This window comes from Pelophylax lessonae, assembly GCF_965119305.1.
Source record: "Pelophylax lessonae genome assembly, chromosome: 7".
NCBI lineage: Eukaryota > Metazoa > Chordata > Amphibia > Anura > Ranidae > Pelophylax > Pelophylax lessonae.
The window spans coordinates 260140969-260159498 of record NC_138774.1 but is presented as its reverse complement, the minus strand read 5'-3'; the positions used below and the strand labels follow the sequence as shown (position 1 = coordinate 260159498).

The 18530-nt window shown below is 45.9% G+C and overlaps 1 protein-coding gene across 1 annotated transcript in view; it reads left to right on the top strand.

Moving 5' to 3' along the window:
- Positions 1-4064: 4064 nt before the first annotated feature.
- OLFML2A (olfactomedin like 2A) overlaps positions 4065-18530 on the top strand; it is a 367694-nt gene continuing 353228 nt past the window's right edge. Inside the window, exon 1 of the mRNA XM_082262942.1 lies at positions 4065-4215. Within this exon, the coding sequence (XP_082119068.1) occupies positions 4147-4215 (69 nt within the window). The 5' untranslated portion in view covers positions 4065-4146. The remainder of the gene's footprint in view (positions 4216-18530) is intronic.

The following is an 18530-nucleotide window of genomic DNA, read 5'->3' as shown; positions in this document are numbered from 1 at the left end:
GGGAGGAATTATTGAGGGGGGGGGGGCGATTGTTGCAGGGGAGGATTTATTGTTGCTGGGGGCTATAGTTGTGTGGGGGGGAGTCTTTTGTTGCAGGGGAGGATTTATTGGGGGGGGGGCGATTGTTGCAGGGGAGAATTTATTGTTGCTGGGGGGCTATTGTTGTTGGGGGGCTATTGGTGCTGATTGCAGGGGATCTATTTTACTGTTTTTTCTATTGTTGCAGGGGAAGATTTATTGGGGGGGGGGGGTTGCTGCAGGGGAGGATTTATTGTTGCTGGGGGGCTATAGTTGTGTGGGGGGGAGTCTATTGTTGCAGGGGAGGATTTATTGGGGGGGGGCGATTGTTGCAGGGGAGGATTTATTGTTGATGGGGGGCTATTGTTGTTGGGGGGGAGTCTATTGTTGCAGGGGAGGAATTTATGGGGGGGGTGATTGTTGCAGGGGAGGGTTTATTGTTGCTGGGGGGCTATTGTTGTTTGGGGGGGAGTCTATTGTTGAAAGGGGAGGATTTATTGATTTATTGGGGGGGGGGCGATTTTTGCAGGGGCGGATTTATTGTTGCTGGGAACTATTGTTGTTGGGGGTCTATTGGTGCTGATTGCAGGGATCTATTTTACTGTTTTTTCTATTGTTGCAGGGGAAGATTTATTGGGGGGGGCGGGGGCGATTGTTGCAGGGGAGGATTTATTGTTGCTGGGGGGCTATTGTTGTCGTGGGGGGGGGAGTCTATTGTTGCAGGGGAGGAATTATTGGGGGGGGGGGCGATTGTTGCAGGGGAGGATTTATTGTTGCTGGGGGGCTATAGTTGTGTGGGGGGGAGTCTATTGTTGCAGGGGAGAATTTATTGGGGGGGCGATTGTTGCAGGGGAGGATTTATTGTTGCTGGGGGGCTATTGCTGTTGAGGGTCTATTGGTGCTAAATGCAGAGGATCTATTTTACTGTTTTTTCTATTGTTGCAGGGGAAGATTTATTAGGGGGGGAGTGATTGTTGCAGGGGAGGATTTATTGTTGCTGAAGGGCTATTGTTGTTGGGGGTCTATTGGTGCTGATTGCAGGGGATCTATTTTACTGTTTTTTCTATTGTTGCAGGAGAAGATTTATTGGGGGGAGGGGGGTGATTGTTGCAGGGGAGGATTTATTGTTGCTGGGGAGCTATTGTTGTTGGGGGGGGTCTATTGTTGCAGGGGATGATTTATTGTTGCTGGGGGGGGCTATTGTTGTTGGGGGGGTCTATTGTTGCAGGGGAAGATTTATTGGCGGGGGGCGATTGTTGCAGGGGAGGATTTATTGTTACTGGGGGGCTATTGTTGTTGGGGGGGTCTATTGTTGCAGGGGAGGATTTATCCGGGGGGGGGGGCAATTGTTGCAGGGGAGGATTTATTGTTGCTGGGGGGCTATTGTTGTTGGGGGGGCGATTGTTACAGGGGAGAATTTATTGTTGCTGGGGGGCTATTGTTGTTGGGGGGCTATTGGTGCTGATTGCAGGGGATCTATTTTACTGTTTTTTCTATTGTTGCAGGGGAAGATTTATTGGGGGGGGGGGGGATTGCTGCAGGGGAGCATTTATTGTTGCTGGGGGGCTATAGTTGTTTGGGGGGGAGTCTATTGTTGCAGGGGAGGATTTATTGGGGGGGGGGCTATTGTTGTTGGGGGGGAGTCTATTGTTGCAGGGGAGGAATTATTGGGGGGGGGGCGATTGTTGCAGGGGAGGGTTTATTGTTGCTGGGGAGCTATTGTTGTTTGGGGGGGAGTCTATTGTTGCAGGGGAGGATTTATTGATTTATTGGGGGGGGGGGGGCGATTTTTGCAGGGGCGGATTTATTGTTGCTGGGAACTATTGTTGTTGGGGGTCTATTGGTGCTGATTGCAGGGGATCTATTTTACTGTTTTTTCTATTGTTGCAGGAGAAGATTTATTGGGGGGAGGGGGTGATTGTTGCAGGGGAGGATTTATTGTTGCTGGGGAGCTATTGTTGTTGGGGGGGGGTCTATTGTTGCAGGGGAGGATTTTATGGGGGGGGTTATTGTTGCAGGGGATGATTTATTGTTGCTGGGGGGGCTATTGTTGTTGGGGGGGGTCTATTGTTGCAGGGGAGGATTTATTGGCGGGGGGCGATTGTTGCAGGGGAGGATTTATTGTTACTGGGGGGCTATTGTTGTTGGGGGGGTCTATTGTTGCAGGGGAGGATTTATCCGGGGGGGGGGGCAATTGTTGCAGGGGAGGATTTATTGTTGCTGGGGGGGGGTCTATTGTTGCAGGGAAGGATTTATTGTTGCTGGGGGGCTTTTGTTGTTGGGGGGGAGTCTATTGTTGCAGGGGAGGATTTATTGGGGGGGGGCAATTGTTGCAGGGGAGGATTTATTGTTACTGGGGGGGCTATTGTTGTTGGGGGTCTATTGGTGCTGATTGCAGGGGATCTATTTCACTGTTTTTTCTATTGTTGCAGGGGAAGATTTATTACTGCTGGGGGGATGTATTGTTGGGGGGGGGGGTCTATTCTTGCTGATTCCAGGGGATCTATTTTACTGCATTTCTAGTTATCATTAACAAATTCCATACAAATTTCCTAGAACCACAACATGCTATTTGGTCCTGTATTCTATATAAGGGGGGGTACTGGGAGGTGGGCAGAGGGTGGAACCAAAGGACGGCGCTCGGAGGTGGGTAGGTAGTGGAACCAAAAGACAGCGCTCGGAGGTGGGTAGGGAGTGGAACCAAAGGACAGCGCTCGGAGGTGGGTAGGGAGTGGAACCAAAGGACAGCGCTCGGAGGTGGGTGGGGAGTGGAACCAAAGGACAGCGCTCGGAGGTGGGTAGGGAGTGGAACCAAAGGACAGCACTCGGAGGTGGGTAGGGAGTGGAACCAAAGGACGGCACTCGGAGGTGGGTAGGGAGTGGAACAAAAGGACGGCGCTCGGAGGTGGGTAGGGAGTGGAACCAAAGGACAGCGCTCGGAGGTGGGTAGGGAGTGGAACCAAAGGACGGCGCTCGGAGGTGGGTAGGGAGTGGAACCAAAGGACGGCGCTCGGAGGTGGGTAGGAAGTGGAACCAAAGGACGGCGCTCGGAGGTGGGTAGGGAGTGGAACCAAAGGACAGCGCTTGGAGGTGGGTAGGGAGTGGAACCAAAGGACAGCGATCGGAGGTGGGTAGGGAGTGGAACCAAAGGACAGCGCTCGGAGGTGGGTAGGGAGTGGAACCAAAGGACAGCGATCGGAGGTGGGTAGGGAGTGGAACCAAAGGACAGCGCTCGGAGGTGGGTAGGGAGTGGAACCAAAGGACGGCGCTCGGAGGTGGGTGGGGAGTGGAACCAAAGGACGGCGCTCGGAGGTGTGTAGGGAGTGGAACCAAAGGACAGCGCTCGGAGGTGTGTAGGGAGTGGAACCAAAGGACAGCGCTCGGAGGTGGGTAGGGAGTGGAACCAAAGGACAGCGATCGGAGGTGGGTAGGGAGTGGAACCAAAGGACAGCGCTCGGAGGTGGGTAGGGAGTGGAACCAAAGGACAGCGCTCGGAGGTGGGTAGGGAGTGGAACCAAAGGACAGAGCTCGGAGGTGGGTAGGGAGTGGAACTAAAGGACAGCGCTCGGAGGTGGGTAGAGAGTGGAACCAAAGGACAGCGCTCGGAGGTGGGTAGAGAGTGGAACCAAAGGACAGCGCTCGGAGGTGGGTAGGGAGTGGAGACAAGGGGTGACTCAGAAGAGGGGAGTACCTGCACCTATTCTCTGAGAAAAAAAGCCCTGCGAGAGATACTTGTCTCGTCTTCATTGGTATTATCAAATGTAATGATGTAAAATGTAAAAATGAGAACATTTTTCATATAAATATTCGTTGGAAAATCTATTAGTGTATAGCAATGTTTAGTAGATCTTTGCTGAGCATTACGATATAGAAGTGTAAGAGCTATGTGTAAATAGCACTTATGTGTGTGATAGCTGTGGATGTGAGAAGGGTTCACCATGCCCCTCCTTTCCAGATGAAGAGGCTGGGAGGCACTGAAGCGCATTCATTCACTTCACTATCAGAGCTGAGGAAGGCAGAACACAGAAATCTGTCCAAAGCATCCATCTGCTGTGTGTCTCCCCTGCCTACTGTCCTCCCAGCTGCTAAGACTGTATGACTAGTTTGGTGGCACCCCTGTAACCGGCTATGTGGGGCTATAGACAGTCTGTGCTCCTCTGTCTTCTATTCACCACGGCGATGACAGAAAACAGCAAGGTAGGAGGATCACACATTTAAATATTATTTGCACAGTTTTTCTTCCAGCTGTGGATTGTATCAGGAAGAGGAAGACAACACTTCTGTGCAATTCAAAGTACGATTTCATTCCTAGAGCTGTTCTATCTATTACTCCATCTTATACAGACTTCCAAGAATCTTAATGTAACTTTTACTTTTATATTACTTCACTTTGAATACATTTGGACTATTTGCACAGACTACTGCTTACATTTTATAGGCATGTAATGTAATGTATGTATATTTGTGCATATACAGTATATGTATATATGCGTGGACATGCATGGATTTTACCGCTGTTGTCAGAGGGCTACAATGTATAATATTGTACTAAATTCAATGGTATCTAATTTAGTTTAATCAAATCTAGATCTCGAATATTTTTTTTATCACACAATAGCGTTACTAAGGTTAGGTTCACTCTTCTGTGAATTGGGAATGCTCGTAACGTCATTCGTGTTCTCGACCCGCAGGCAAAACGCACTGCTCTTTAGCAGATGCACGGGGTTACCATTAATTCCTAATAGCACACACATGTATCCACAAAACCCCTGTGTTTCTGCGGTCACAAACCTGCACGGTACCACATTCTATGTGGTATGATTTTAAAAAAGGGTTCGGGACTTCTTTACCCAAGTTTTAGCGGGTTGGCCCACCTTCAGAACGTGGATCAATCTTATGTGATCGGAGCCTAAAGCCAGCTATACATGGATTGAAATTCGGCTGGTTCAGGTGGGATTGGCTAGGATTCGATCCACTTATTGAAAGGCTGATTGTAAACAAGTAGGGCCATCTTACCGAATGGGCACGTTGGGAAGTTGCCCGGGGGGCACACCTGCCCAGTGACCCAGTCCCAGCCAAGCATTATTCCCGATTACCGCGTGCATCCCGCCGCCGGACTTAGCAGGTGGCATGCGCCTGTCGGCCCTGCGCTGCCGTCAGGCCACTTGGGCCATGGAGGGTGAGCCCACAACTGCAGGAATGCCTGTCCCCCTCCCCGGGAACAGGCACACACAGGACAATCAAGTCTGACTCCCATGTGTGTGTGTTCACTGGACCCAGCCGGCGAACTTGGAAGCTGTCATTAGCCTGGCACTGCTGTACCAATAAATATGGCCTTATCGATAATTTGCATTTTTATTCTCGTGGGTGATTGTGTAGGTGAGGCATTGACTAGGGCCCTTTAATGCTCTTAAAATGGCACGATCCATCTATCGACTTGGGTATAACCAGCCTGTCAGATTTTTTTCCTGAGATTACTCCTAGTGACTAACAGTGATCATTGTGTTCAGCCGTCTGGGAAGGCCCCCCCCCCCCCCAGCCAGCAGAACACAACACAATAACGCTACCGAAGGCATTCCCACACCAATGCTGACTGTGTTGATGGGGGAATCGAGCCATAGGGAAGCCATAGATGATGCATTTTTTTCCATCCAACGAGCGGACTGAATGAAAAAAAAACAATTTAATTTCCCCTATTAACACACTCGGTGTAGATGGCGGAATTCCTCCTGCGAAGAGTTTCCTGCCATTGCAATACAATGCTCAGTGTAAAGTATTGGAAAAGTGGAAAGTATTATACTTACAGAATAAAATTTGTATCAAAACTCATCATAAAGAACTGCACCATCAAGTCCACAGTACATCATGTCGTCTGACAGGATAAATGGAGATCTAATAGACTAACGGGTTTCGAGTACTCTGGTGGCTCTGAGGAAGAGGCTAGTCTTTGAAAAGTGTTAGCCTATTGGATCTTCATTTATCCTGTCACACGTCATGCTGTACTGTGGACTAGATGGCATAAATGGAATTGTATCAAATCTCATCATAACAAACATATCCAAGATCCAATGGGCTAACTCTTTTCGAAGACTGGCCTCTTCCTCAGAGCCACCGGAGTCCTCAAAACCCGTTAGTCTATTGGATCTTCATTTATCCTGTCACACATCGTGCTGTACTGTGTACTAGATGGTGTTGTTTTTTATGATGAGCTTTGCTACAATTCCATTTCTACCATCTAATCCACAGTACATCATGACGTGTGACAGGATAAATGAAGATCCAATAGACTAACGAGTTTTGAGGACTCTGGTGGCTCTGAGGAAGAGGCTAGTCTTCGAAACCCGTTAGTCTATTGGATCTTTATTTATCCTGTCACATATCATGCTGTACTGTGTACTAGATGGTGCTGTTTTTTATGATGAGCTTTGCTACAATTCCATTTCTACCATCTAATCCACAGTACATCATGACGTGTGACAGGATAAATGAAGATCCAATAGGCTAACGATTTTCAAAGACTAGCCTCTTCCTCAGAGCCACCAGAATCCTCGAAACCTGTTAGTCTATTCAATCTTCATTTATCCTGTCACAGGTCATGATGTACTGTGGACTACCGTAGATGGTGCTGTTCTTTATGATGAGTTTTGATACAATTGTTATTCTGTGAGTATAATACTTTCCAATTTCTACAATAATGAAGCCATGTTTGTTAGGATAATGCACTTGGTCCGTGTGCCCTGTTTTGTTTTGTGGTTTCAGCGGTTCCAGACTCCCCCAATTTAATGAGGTCAACAAGATGAGGCTTATCCATGAAAGCGCAGGAGATTTTATGTTTGTTACAATGCTCAGTGTAGCTGGCAATAACTGATCGAGTGAAAAACAGCTGACAGGCTGCTTGTACAGAAGTCGATCGAAAGATCCACTTCTGTACAACCAGCCTGCCCATAGATGGATCAAAATTCGGCTGGTCCCTGCTGAACTGGTCAAATTTTGATCCATCTATGGCTGGCTCTTTCATATAAAGCCGTGGTTTTACTGTTCCCCAGCTACCTACCTACAATGCAGTGTAATTTTGCCCATTGACATGTATTATACTCTGTGCTATACTATGTACTATATAGACATAACAGTCGGCACTCACATTTACACATGCATACATATAGGTGTATTTTTTAACACATATAATTTTAAATCTGTGCATGGCGTTTTGTGTAATGCATGTCAATGGGCAAAATTATGCTGCAGCTGTGGCTCCCGGGCACCACAACAACAGGTGTATTTTACCCTGTACAACCTAATGTGTGGCTGCGTGCAAGAGCTCTTAGTCCCGGTTCACATTTGTGCGATGCGGGAACGCTGCGAATATACAGCGTGTTCCCGCATCGCATCCGCACCCCTGGCAGTTCACACAGCCATTTGTGATACAATTAAAAGTTAACGACACCCCCAGTTGAGATCGCATATCGCAGTGCGAACTGCAAGTTCGCACAGAATCGGATTGCACTAGTGTGAATCACCATGCGATCCGATTCTACTGCGGATTAAAAAAAGGGTCATGTGCGTGTTGCGGTTACAAACTGTATGGCTGAAATTTGCACCGCACAAAGACCGCATGTAATTTAGGAGCAGTGCGCTCCGAACTACATGCGATCTCTGTGATCGCACTAATGTGAACCGGCACTTATACCTAGTACACACGATCGTCCAACAATCTGATTGTTAGTACACAGCTTCTGAGAGCCGATCACAACAATTCATGTAAAAATATCCGAAGGGACAAACATGAAAATGTTCTCGTATGATAACAGAATGAACGATTTTCGTGTAATTAGTATAGTATTTGTACAAAAAAATTGTGTGAACAAGACCATGCATGCTCGAAAATGAAAGAACAAATTACAATACAATACAATACAATACAATACATCACTTCAGAAGTTGTATTCTGACGTACGAGAATTGTTGTAACTTTAGTAACCTATTTGTTTTCAATATAAAACTAGCATGAATAAAGAAAAAAAAAAAAAAGGACGATTATTCGACCTTTATGTTTATTGTGTGTTTGAGGCTTAAGGCCCTTTTCAAACTTGTGCGACTTGTCCTGTGATTTTGGACTGCAAAATCGCATGACAAGTCGTTCTCCATTATTTCCAATGAGTACTGTTCATATCTGTGCGACTTGAGGTCGCACCAGCTTCAAAGTAGTCCCTGCACTACTTTGGCCCGATTTTAATGCGTTTTGAGGTCCAAAGACATAGGCATTACTTCAAGCCCAGTCAAAATTGCATCAAAATCGCAGCAACAAAATTGCGTCTTTTAAGTCGCACAAGTGTGAAAGGGGCCTTAGGCTTTAGCAATATTTCCATGCCTACTAGGTTTGCTAGTGTCAGGATAGTCTGTGATGGACAGTAGTAAGTAGAAACAGCAGTAGCATATCGAAGCTCTTTGATGTATCTGTAGAATTGTGTTTATTTACATTTACACTTAGCATTCCGGTGATGGGATAGACATGGAATCTCAGACTAGAGCCTCGCACCAACATCTGCACTGCAGCCTCTGCCTGCTTGGTTTTCATTAAGCAGTTGCAATTACCCGGATTTCCCAGCTTCATACATCCTTGTGTAGTGATACTGGGAGCGATTCAATAAAGACACATTTCTGGCGTTGCGTATTCAATTGGAAGCTTTGTGCTAAATTCATGAAAACCCTGCTTTGTTGTTAATACGGAAACATGTGACATGTAGTTTCCTATGTGTGACACTTTTACTGTATGGCATTATTGCTCTGACAAATTCATACAGAAATATCACCATCTTGGTGATACAGAAATTACGACCTCTTCCATTTTTGTAATAAGCTGTCAATTGGGATGCCCTTGTAATTATTGTGTCACATCTTCTGCAAAAAAATGTTCTTTAAATGCTTATGCACACAGGCACTTTTTCCCCATACAGCATAAAAACCCAGTGTTTTTGGGTACTAGGGAGGAATAGGTGCCAGGGGAGGACTGGGCCAGGGGGCAGGGGGGGCACTCTGATGCCCCGTGAAAAAGCTGCACTGCTTCTGCCAAAGACACGCCTAATGGATTCTTGGTGAAGAGAAGTAAAAAGTCCCTGCCACTGACTTACTGAGTGCATACTTGCCAACTGTCCTGTTTTTGCAGGGACAGTCTTGGCAAATAGGAGCCTGTCCCGGGTAATTTACATTGTCCCTGCAAGCGCCCGTCAATCAGGCTGCCCGTAAATGCCCGTTACGGGCAGCCGATGTCCGTAAAAAAAATGGTTGCGGGCCAACATAGTAACTGCGCATGTGCCGTTCCAACGCCTGCCGGGCCTGGGAAAGCTCGAACAAGCTCGTCCGGGCGAGCGCATGCGCAGTTACGTAATGGCGCCGCCTGGCGCTTTTATTAAAACCTAATTATACCAGATAGTATAATTAGGTTTTATCGTACTTATTTACACCTTGCACTTTATTTATATTTCCATATTACATTTTTTGCATGGTCACACCTGAGCACATTTGACACTTTAGAATTGCAGGGAATTGTGATGAGAATTTTAAACTTTTGGCAAAAGTAGTGAAGCTGAATGGGAGAATTATTCCAACTCTGCTACTTTGGCCTTAGGTTTGAAATTCCCTTTCCAATTTCCTGTAATTCTCTCTTTGTTGAGTAGACCCTATAATCTGATGATACGTAGGCGGAGCTTAATTATGTGGAGTGGGTGGAGCTTCAGGGAAGTGGGTGTGGTAATTAATTGATAGCTGTGCTGCAAAGTGTCCCTGGAAATTTTTTTCAAATGTTGGCAACTATGTGAGTGTGGGTTGAAGATAAGGACAGAGCGCAGCTTCCCTCCCCAGTATTGATGGTGTAAACTGTGTCTGAGCAGAGGCCGGTTCCATGCCCCACTGGAGACTCTCCTCCCCCGGCCAGCCCCAACCAAGCTGTCCAAGCTTCCCCCAACCACCCCCTGCTGGCCAGGTCGGGAACCTAGATTCAGCCAGTAAGTAGAGAGTATCTGGAGCAGGGCTTCAGCTTGGAATGGGGATCAGGAAGAGGTTGGGAAGAGGGGAGTGCAAGGGGGGCCCTTGTTGCTGCACCAAGGGCCTCTGGCTTGTACTTGCCCCCTGGGCCGAAAGTTGCCAGTCTGCCCCTGATAGGTGCAGCATACAGCCTACTGCCAGCATTCAATGATAAGCTGAAATATGCAGCAATTCTGAGCAGTGCTTGTGTTTAGAGTTGTATGAGTTCAGGAATGTATGCCCCGAACACAGGAATTTTGCTTTCAGGTATACATCCCTGAACTCATAAGGCCCTAAAAACAAATGCTGTATGCCCAGCTTTGTACAGTTGCCTTGTAATTTAACCTGCCCTTGATTTTGACAAGCTGTTAGAAAAGTGTTGTATGCAGCACATATACCTCTTACACGCAAAAATGCCTAACTGCCCATGAACATGCCTTTAATTACTCTGGAACTGAACTATACTGTGCAGCGATTATAAAACAAACTGTGTTCAACCTATAAAATATATATTAAGAATGACTTAAACACATAAAACAACTGTCCAAAAAGTCAATAAGTAAAAAAGGTGAACAAATCCGTATAAAATGTGTACCCCATACATTGTGCAAACACCAAAAAGAAGTGTCCATACAAATGTCAAACCACGTTAATAAATACATCTATATTGTGCTTCTTCAATATCACCAGTGATTTAAAAATCGCCACCCAAGTGCTCTCACAACAGTGCACACACGCTGCTTACCTAATGCAAATGATCACTATAATACAATGGTCAAACAAAATGCTCCTGGTCGGCACCTCTCCACCATTCTCACACCATCAATATCAACGAAGAGATAAACAGCATCCATTGGATAAAAGTTTTAAAAACTTACATTTATTGTAAAACAAAGTGTGCACTCATAAAATCCATAAAACCATCTCATAGTAATAAAGGTGCATGTACTGCCAATTGGCAGACAGCTCTCTCCTGAACCCTAGAAGGTATGTATACGTGATCATGTCATAAAGCTCCACCCAATGCGTTTTGTTGCAGATGACATCATCAGGGGACTGGTTGTATATGGCTGTAAGCAGGTTTACCATGATAAATTACACATATGCAGGTTTATGCAAATAGTGAAGTAAATCCTCATATAGCCGTTCAATACTATGGTCAGCTGTACATGGTAGCTGTGCAGTGGTGCCGCACCCCTCTATCCATGCGTCTGGCCCCTTATTCTACATGCAGGGCACCGGATGCATGGATTCCAATAAGGGATTTCTTTTTTTTTTTAAGCATGTGATTAGAGTCAGAGGCTTTAATGGGCTTCAAAAAAGGATGGGCTCGGGGCGCAAAGCACTGCGCCCTGAGCTCACCCAGTTGTGTGACAATAGTGAATGAATATTCGCTATTATCACACTGATTTTCCTCCTAGCCAATCAGGAAGCGGGTCGTGAGATTTTACTGGTGATTTTACTGGCCATTGGCCTGGAAGAGGGAGGGGACGTACAGTCGGAGGAAACTCACAGCCGCTTGGGGAAGGAGCAGATAAGGATGCTGGCTGTCTGGCTGGGCAGCCAGCCAGCCGTCCATCCCGGGAGGGGGGAGAGGGTGGTAGATTTAAATTGTCGTCCCACAGGGGGGTGGTTGGTGTTGGTTTTGTGTACACTGTAGTTTAAGTGGATATGTGTCTATACGCGCATAAACACACCAATACATGTATTTTTATGGATGTCTCTGCCAGCTTCTGGCAACAGATCCAACATAGATATTAGTATTTTATGTTCAAAAATGTTTATTCAGGTTTTTCCAACATTTTCCAAACAATAGCATAGAAAGATTGGACACGAGGTTCAGCGTGTTGACTTCACAGAACAGGCTAGCTTTTAGTATTTTAATTACATTTGTGTGTATGAGCCAACAGAACACCAATTAAGGGTACATTTACAACCGAGCAGAGCAACTTTCAGGCATTTCTTTAAAGAGTTTGTGAAGCATATTACTAATGTTTTACATGTGTATTCAAACTTCAGGCATTTAGCCTATGGAAAGCACTAGGGGGGGTGGGGCAATTCTTAAAGGGTTAAAAAAAAAAAAAACACCTGAAATACGCCTATGGCTGGGGTGCAGACTTCGCCTATGGGTTATATTGAGAGACTTACAAAAAAACGTACAATAAGACCTTGGCGGGTGAGCACCCCGGAGTAACTTAAGAAGAGTAGCAGAGTACCGTGATCTTGAAATCATACCAACAGCCTCTGCAGCGAGGCGGGAAGGGATTGCAGAATGGCCGGTCCATACCCAAATGGGAGAGGAAATAGCGTAGTCCCTGCACTTTCCCTACTCCTCCAGAACCTTTCTCTGATGCTTAGTACTGTCCCTGCCAGACGGGAAACCTGTCTCTATACTAGCCACTGGCATAAAGCACAACAAACCCGGGAGCTGGAGTCTAACCACTTCTGGACCGGAAGATTTTCCCCCTTAATAACCAGGCCATATTTTGCGATTCGGCACTGCGTTACTTTAACGGACAATTGCGCGGTCGTGCGACGCTGTACTTAAATAAAATTGATGCCTATTTTTTCCCCCAAATAGAGCTTTCTTTTGGTGGTATTTGATCACCTCTGTGATTGCGCTATAAACAAAAAAAAATGACAATTCTGAAAAAAAAAAACAATATTTTTTCACATTCTGCTATATAACATTTTCAAAAAAAAAAAAAAAAAATTAAAAATCTAAATTTTTTAACATTTTAGGCCAATTTGTCTTCTGCTACATATTTTTGGTTTACGCAAAAGTTATCGCGTCTACTAACTACGGGAAAGATGTATGTTATTTTTATTGTTTTTTTTTTTTTACTAGTAATGGCGGCAATCTACAATTTTTAGCAGGACTGCGACATTGCAGCGGACAGATCGGACCCCTAACTGACATTTTAGACACTTTTGGGGGGACCAGTGACATTACTACAGTAATCAGTGCTAAAAAAATGCACTGTTACTGTAATAATGACACTGGCAGAGAAGGGGTTAACATTGTGGGTGATCAAGGGGTTAAACGGGAGCCTAGGGGAGTGATTCTAACTGTGGGGATGCGTGGCTTCTGAAATGACCATAGAGACCTGTGATCTTATATAGAAGGATCACAGGGGCTCTGTGATCATTCCAGAGTGAAGGACAGTTAGCTGTGTTTACAAAAGCTGACCGTTCTTCTCTCTCAGCGGGGAACGATCGTGGGTGTCAGGCGGCAATCTGACCCGCCTGACCCATGCATCGGCTTCCTCGCGCTCGCCCCCTAGCTGCCTGCTTGCGACCGACGTAGATCTACGTCGATTCGCGCAGCAGAGCCTTATTGCCTCAGTAAAAAGGCGGCCGGTTGGGAACCGTTTAAATAGACTCTACCCTGCCCAAGATTTACATGGGCAAGGTTACATGGGGCTCCAACATTCAATCAGACAGCTGTCTCCTAGTGCCCGCATGAAGTCATAGAGGAACCTAGCTCCTCACAACTTCCTTCCCTTTCTTTTCTGCATTGCTGGTTTGGTTGAGCTCCACCTACAGTGGGGAATACAGACTGCACCTGCCTACACGTCTGCCAAAATTTACAGGCATTTCTAATAAAGCCTTTGGGGCCAATAATTCCCTAATCTGCTCCAAGAGAAGCTTACACAGCTTTTCGAGTGTCAGACGTCTGTATGTGTGAACCACTGAAAATTTGGGATTAACCACTTACCGCAAACTAACGTATATTTACGTCGGCAGACTTTGTGGGGTTATACCGGGATGATGCCTCTAGCTAGAGGCACCATCCCGGTACCGTGGTTTAGAGCCGACGGTCAGCTTTCCGTCGGTAATGACCGATGTGGCTACCCTGGTGAGCGGGAGGGGACGTCCACCCCCCTGCCCGGACTTTGCCTGGGCCTCCTGTCCCACCGGGAGACTCGAGCACCCAACCGGCGCATCCGCCGGCTGGATGGAGTCCCGATCTAAGCCGGAACCGGCTTCGATCGGGTCTCCGATGGCGTAACCCGGAGGCGGCGTCCATGCAAAAATGCAGTTTTCGGCGTTTTGCATACATGAAAGTGTAGTGGAGGGGTCTAGGGTCTTTTAGACCCTCGATTCCTCCATAAAGAGTACCTGTCACTACATATTGGTGTCACAAGGGATGTTTACATTGCTTGTGACAGCAATAAAAGTGATCAGATTTTTTTTTTAAAACCTGTAATAAAGTAAAAAAAAAATTAAATAGGAAAAAAAATAAAAATTTTAGCGCCCCCGTCACCCCGCCCCCGGCACGCGCACGAAAGAAAATGTATACGGAAGTTGAGCCGCGAATGAAATCACTGTTCAAACCACACATGTGAGGTATCGCCGCGATCGCCAGAGTGAGAGCAATAATTAAAAAAAGAGCTACACTCTAACTCTAAACTGGTAACCGTTAAACATTTTTAAAGCGTCGCCTATTGAGTTTTCTATTGACCGTAGTTTGTTGCCATTCCACGGGTGTGCGCAATTTTAAACATGTTGGGTATCTATTTACTTGGCGTGACATCATCTTTCACAATATAGAAAAAAAATGGGCTAACTTTACTGTTTAGTATTTTTTAAATGCAGTGAAATGTGATTTTTCGCAATTTTTCCAAAAAAATGGCGTTTTAAAGACCGCTGCGCAAATACCGCGTGACAAAAAATATTGCAATGACCGACATTTTATTCTCCAGTCTTTGCTAAAAAAATATATATAATGTTTGGGGGTTCTAAGTAGTTTTCTAGGAAAAAATACTGATTTTAACTTGTAAACAAAAAGTGTCCGAAATAGGGCTGGGGCTTAAGTGGTTAAGGATGTGAAGAGTTTTTGGAGCCTCCAGGTATAAAACGCTCAGGTGTAAATGTAGCATGAAGCATGTATCATTAAACCGCAAAAATCTGAATAGGCCTTAAAGTGGAGTTCCACCCATTTTTGGAACTTTAGATCTATGTAATCCCCTTTAAAATGGCTTTTACCAATGGAAACTTTTTTTTTTTGCTAGTAAATACCTTAATTTCGGCTTTATTCCTCCTCTCCTCACTTCCTGGTCCGATCGGCGATGACATCATTCGGCGATCCGCAGTGTCTGCTGGGATGTATTCTATTCCAGAAATCTCGCAGTAGCTGTATCTGTACTGAGCCGTGTCTGCCCCGCCTCCGCCCGCCTCCTCTCATTGAGTTGCATTGTATGAATGTATTAAGGCTGTTCTCTGCCCCGCCTCCGCCCCGCCTCCTCTCATTGAGTTGCATTGTATGAATGTATTAAGGCTGTTCTCTGCCCCGCCTCTGCCCCGCCTCCTCTCATTGAGTTGTATTGCAATACAACTCAATGAGAGGAGGCGGGGCGGAGGCGGGGCAGAGAACGGCCTTAATACATTCATACAATGCAACTCAATGAGAGGAGGCGGGGCGGAGGCGGGGCAGGCACGGCTCAGTACAGATACAGCTACTGCGAGATTTCTGGAATAGAATACATCCCAGCAGACACTGCGGATCGCCGAATGACATCATCGCCGATCGGACCAGGAAGTGAGGAGAGGAGGAATAAAGCCGAAATTAAGGTATTTACTAGCAAAAAAAAAAAAAAAGTTTCCATTGGTAAAAGCCGTTTTAAAGGGGATTACATAGATCTATGTATTCCAACCTATTAAAAATGGGTGGAACTCTGCTTTAATAATAACTCCTCGGTGTAGCTGAGTTCTAACTAGTACGTTTCAATACTTGGTTAAAAAGCTATCAAGGATTTGGCAAATATGTTAGTTGACAACCACACATGGTAACCAGGTTTCCTGTTCTACCAATATGGCTTCCATATGTTGAAATCCTATTGGGCATTGCTTCTTATGTTTTGTTGCTTTTAGCAAAACATTATCGTATAAACTCAGAAGCCTTTGGTGTAATGGAATTAATTAACTTCAGATTGCTTTCAAGATGTTGGGACAGAGCTATAAAAAATTTGCTTACGGGAGTATTGTAGGAGTGTAGGAGCTTTTAGCTGTTTTTCTTGGGTAGACATTGGGTTGTACACGCCTTATAAACACCCATACCAACATACCTAAATATTAAACACACAATAAACGTTAAGTCAACTACACCGGGTTTAAATACATTTTAATTATGAAATATACTTGAATACTAATTATAAAAAAAAGAAAAAAACACTGTTGACTATTAACAGACCAACATGCTTAGTCACCAAGTAGCAATGTTTTACACAAACCAAATAACATTTATCAACCTCTTTCTGCCCAAAAAGTGTAGCACTTACTCCAGAAGGAGCTGCTGTTTTCTCGGGTTCCTTGTTTCCATAGCCCACAACTCTGCAAGCCATACCATAGTCTCTGACACACCCGGGCTGAAGAAGGGATGCTCATTGTGACAACATACACATGCAGCAACTGGAAAAATGGAAATTGCAACAATCCCCCAATACAAATTTCAGAGGATGACCCCTAAGCCCTATACTGGTGATGGTCCTGCCTAAGGGACAATGTTACAATAACAGTCTGTCAACCGGTATTAAACCCTTTCCCTGCTGGATAGCATGTTGGGGCCCAGATGCAGCGTTGGATTACTCAAAATAAGCTCCTCCTAACCGGGGTATAGGCACCTGCACTGTGTCTTAAACAAACAATACTGTTCCTCTTTAACCATTTGCCGACCGCCCACAGTATATTTACTGCCGGTGGGCGGCATGCACAGGCACAGGGGGCACAATGATCACAATGTCAGCAAAGCTGTGATGAATCAATCTTATTCATCACAGCTTTACTTTCTTTACTAGTGAGCTGTGATTGGCCCACAGGTGTCACATGGTACCTGGGCCAATCACAGCACCCTGTACCATGTGATTAGCTGTAACCAATCACAAATCACTAGCGATACGAATTGTCATGAACTTAACCCATTCATGACAGTTCAAAGCATTGCTGACACAATGATCTTCATTGAACCAGCAATCAAAGTGTAAACAAAAAAAGAAAACCCTGATCAACTCAAAAAGTAGTACAATGTTACTAAAGATTAAAGTATTTAAAAAAAAATAATGTAAAAAATATTTAACCACTTCGTACAATGATCGCGCTTTCTGCGTGCCCCCTGGGGCGCGCAAACAGAAGTGTCCATGCTCGCCTAGTCCGAGGGACCCGGCGCATCAAGGATCATGTTAAAGGGCCAATGACAGTGGTCCTTTACCAGGTGATCGCTTCGTCCAATGACAGAGCAATCAGCTGTCAACAAACCGACACATGTCTAGTTCAGTTCTCTCCTCTCCTCGCACTTTGTACACACAGATTGGTACAGCGTGCGAGGAGAGGAGAGAGACTACAGCTGCACCCATCTGCACCTCCTCCATGTCTTAGTTGTGCCCATCTGTGCCTCATCCATGCCTCATCCATGCCACATCCGTGTTACATCAATGCCTCATCCATGCCCATCCATGCCTCATCCATTCCAACTCAGTGCTCATCTGCGGCTCACCAATGCCTCATCCGTGCCTCATCCATGCCACATCCATGCCTCATCAATGCCCATTAATGCCTCATCCATGCCCATACATGCCACATCCATGCCACCTCAGTGCTCAGCTGTGGCTCATCCATGCCACATCCATGCTCATCCATGACGCATACATGCCTCATCCTTGCCACATCTGTGCCACATCCATGCCTCACCCATGCCCATCCATGCCACATCCATGCTACGCCTGTGCTCATCCATGACACATCTGTGCTCATCCGTGCCACATCCATGCCATGTCAGTGTTCATCCGTGCCACATCCATGCCATGTCATTGCTCATCCGTGCCACATCCATGCCATATCAGTGCTCATCCGTGCCACATCCATGCCATGTCGGTGCTCATCCGTGCCATATCAGTGCTCATCTGTGCCACATCCATGCCACATCAGTGGTCATCTGTGCCACATCAATGCCACTTTAGTGCTCATCTGTGCCACATCAGTGCTCATCCGTGCCACATCCATGCCATGTCAGTGCTCATCCATGCCACGTCCATGCCACATCAGTGCTCATCTGTGTGTGCCACATCTGTGCCACATCAGTGCTCATCCGTGCCTCATCAGTGCTCATCCGTGCCAAATCCATGCCACGTCAGTGCTCATCCATGCCACATTCATGCCACGTCAGTGCTCATCCGTGCCACATCCATGACACATCAGTGCTCATCTGTGCAACATCCATGCCACAACATCAGTGCTCATCCGTGCCACATCCATGCCACATCAGTGCTCATCCGTGTCACATCCATGCCACATCAGTGTATATCAGTGCCCTACAGTGCCTCACAAAATTGTAATGGGAAGTTAGGAAATGACGGTGCTCCCTGCATATTGGGCCTCTGTATGTGGCAAGGCTATGTAAGTCTCACATATACGGTATCGTCATACTCAGGATGAATAGCAGAATGTATTTCGGGTTGTCATTTTTGCTATGTACATGCTATGTGTTAGAAATATGT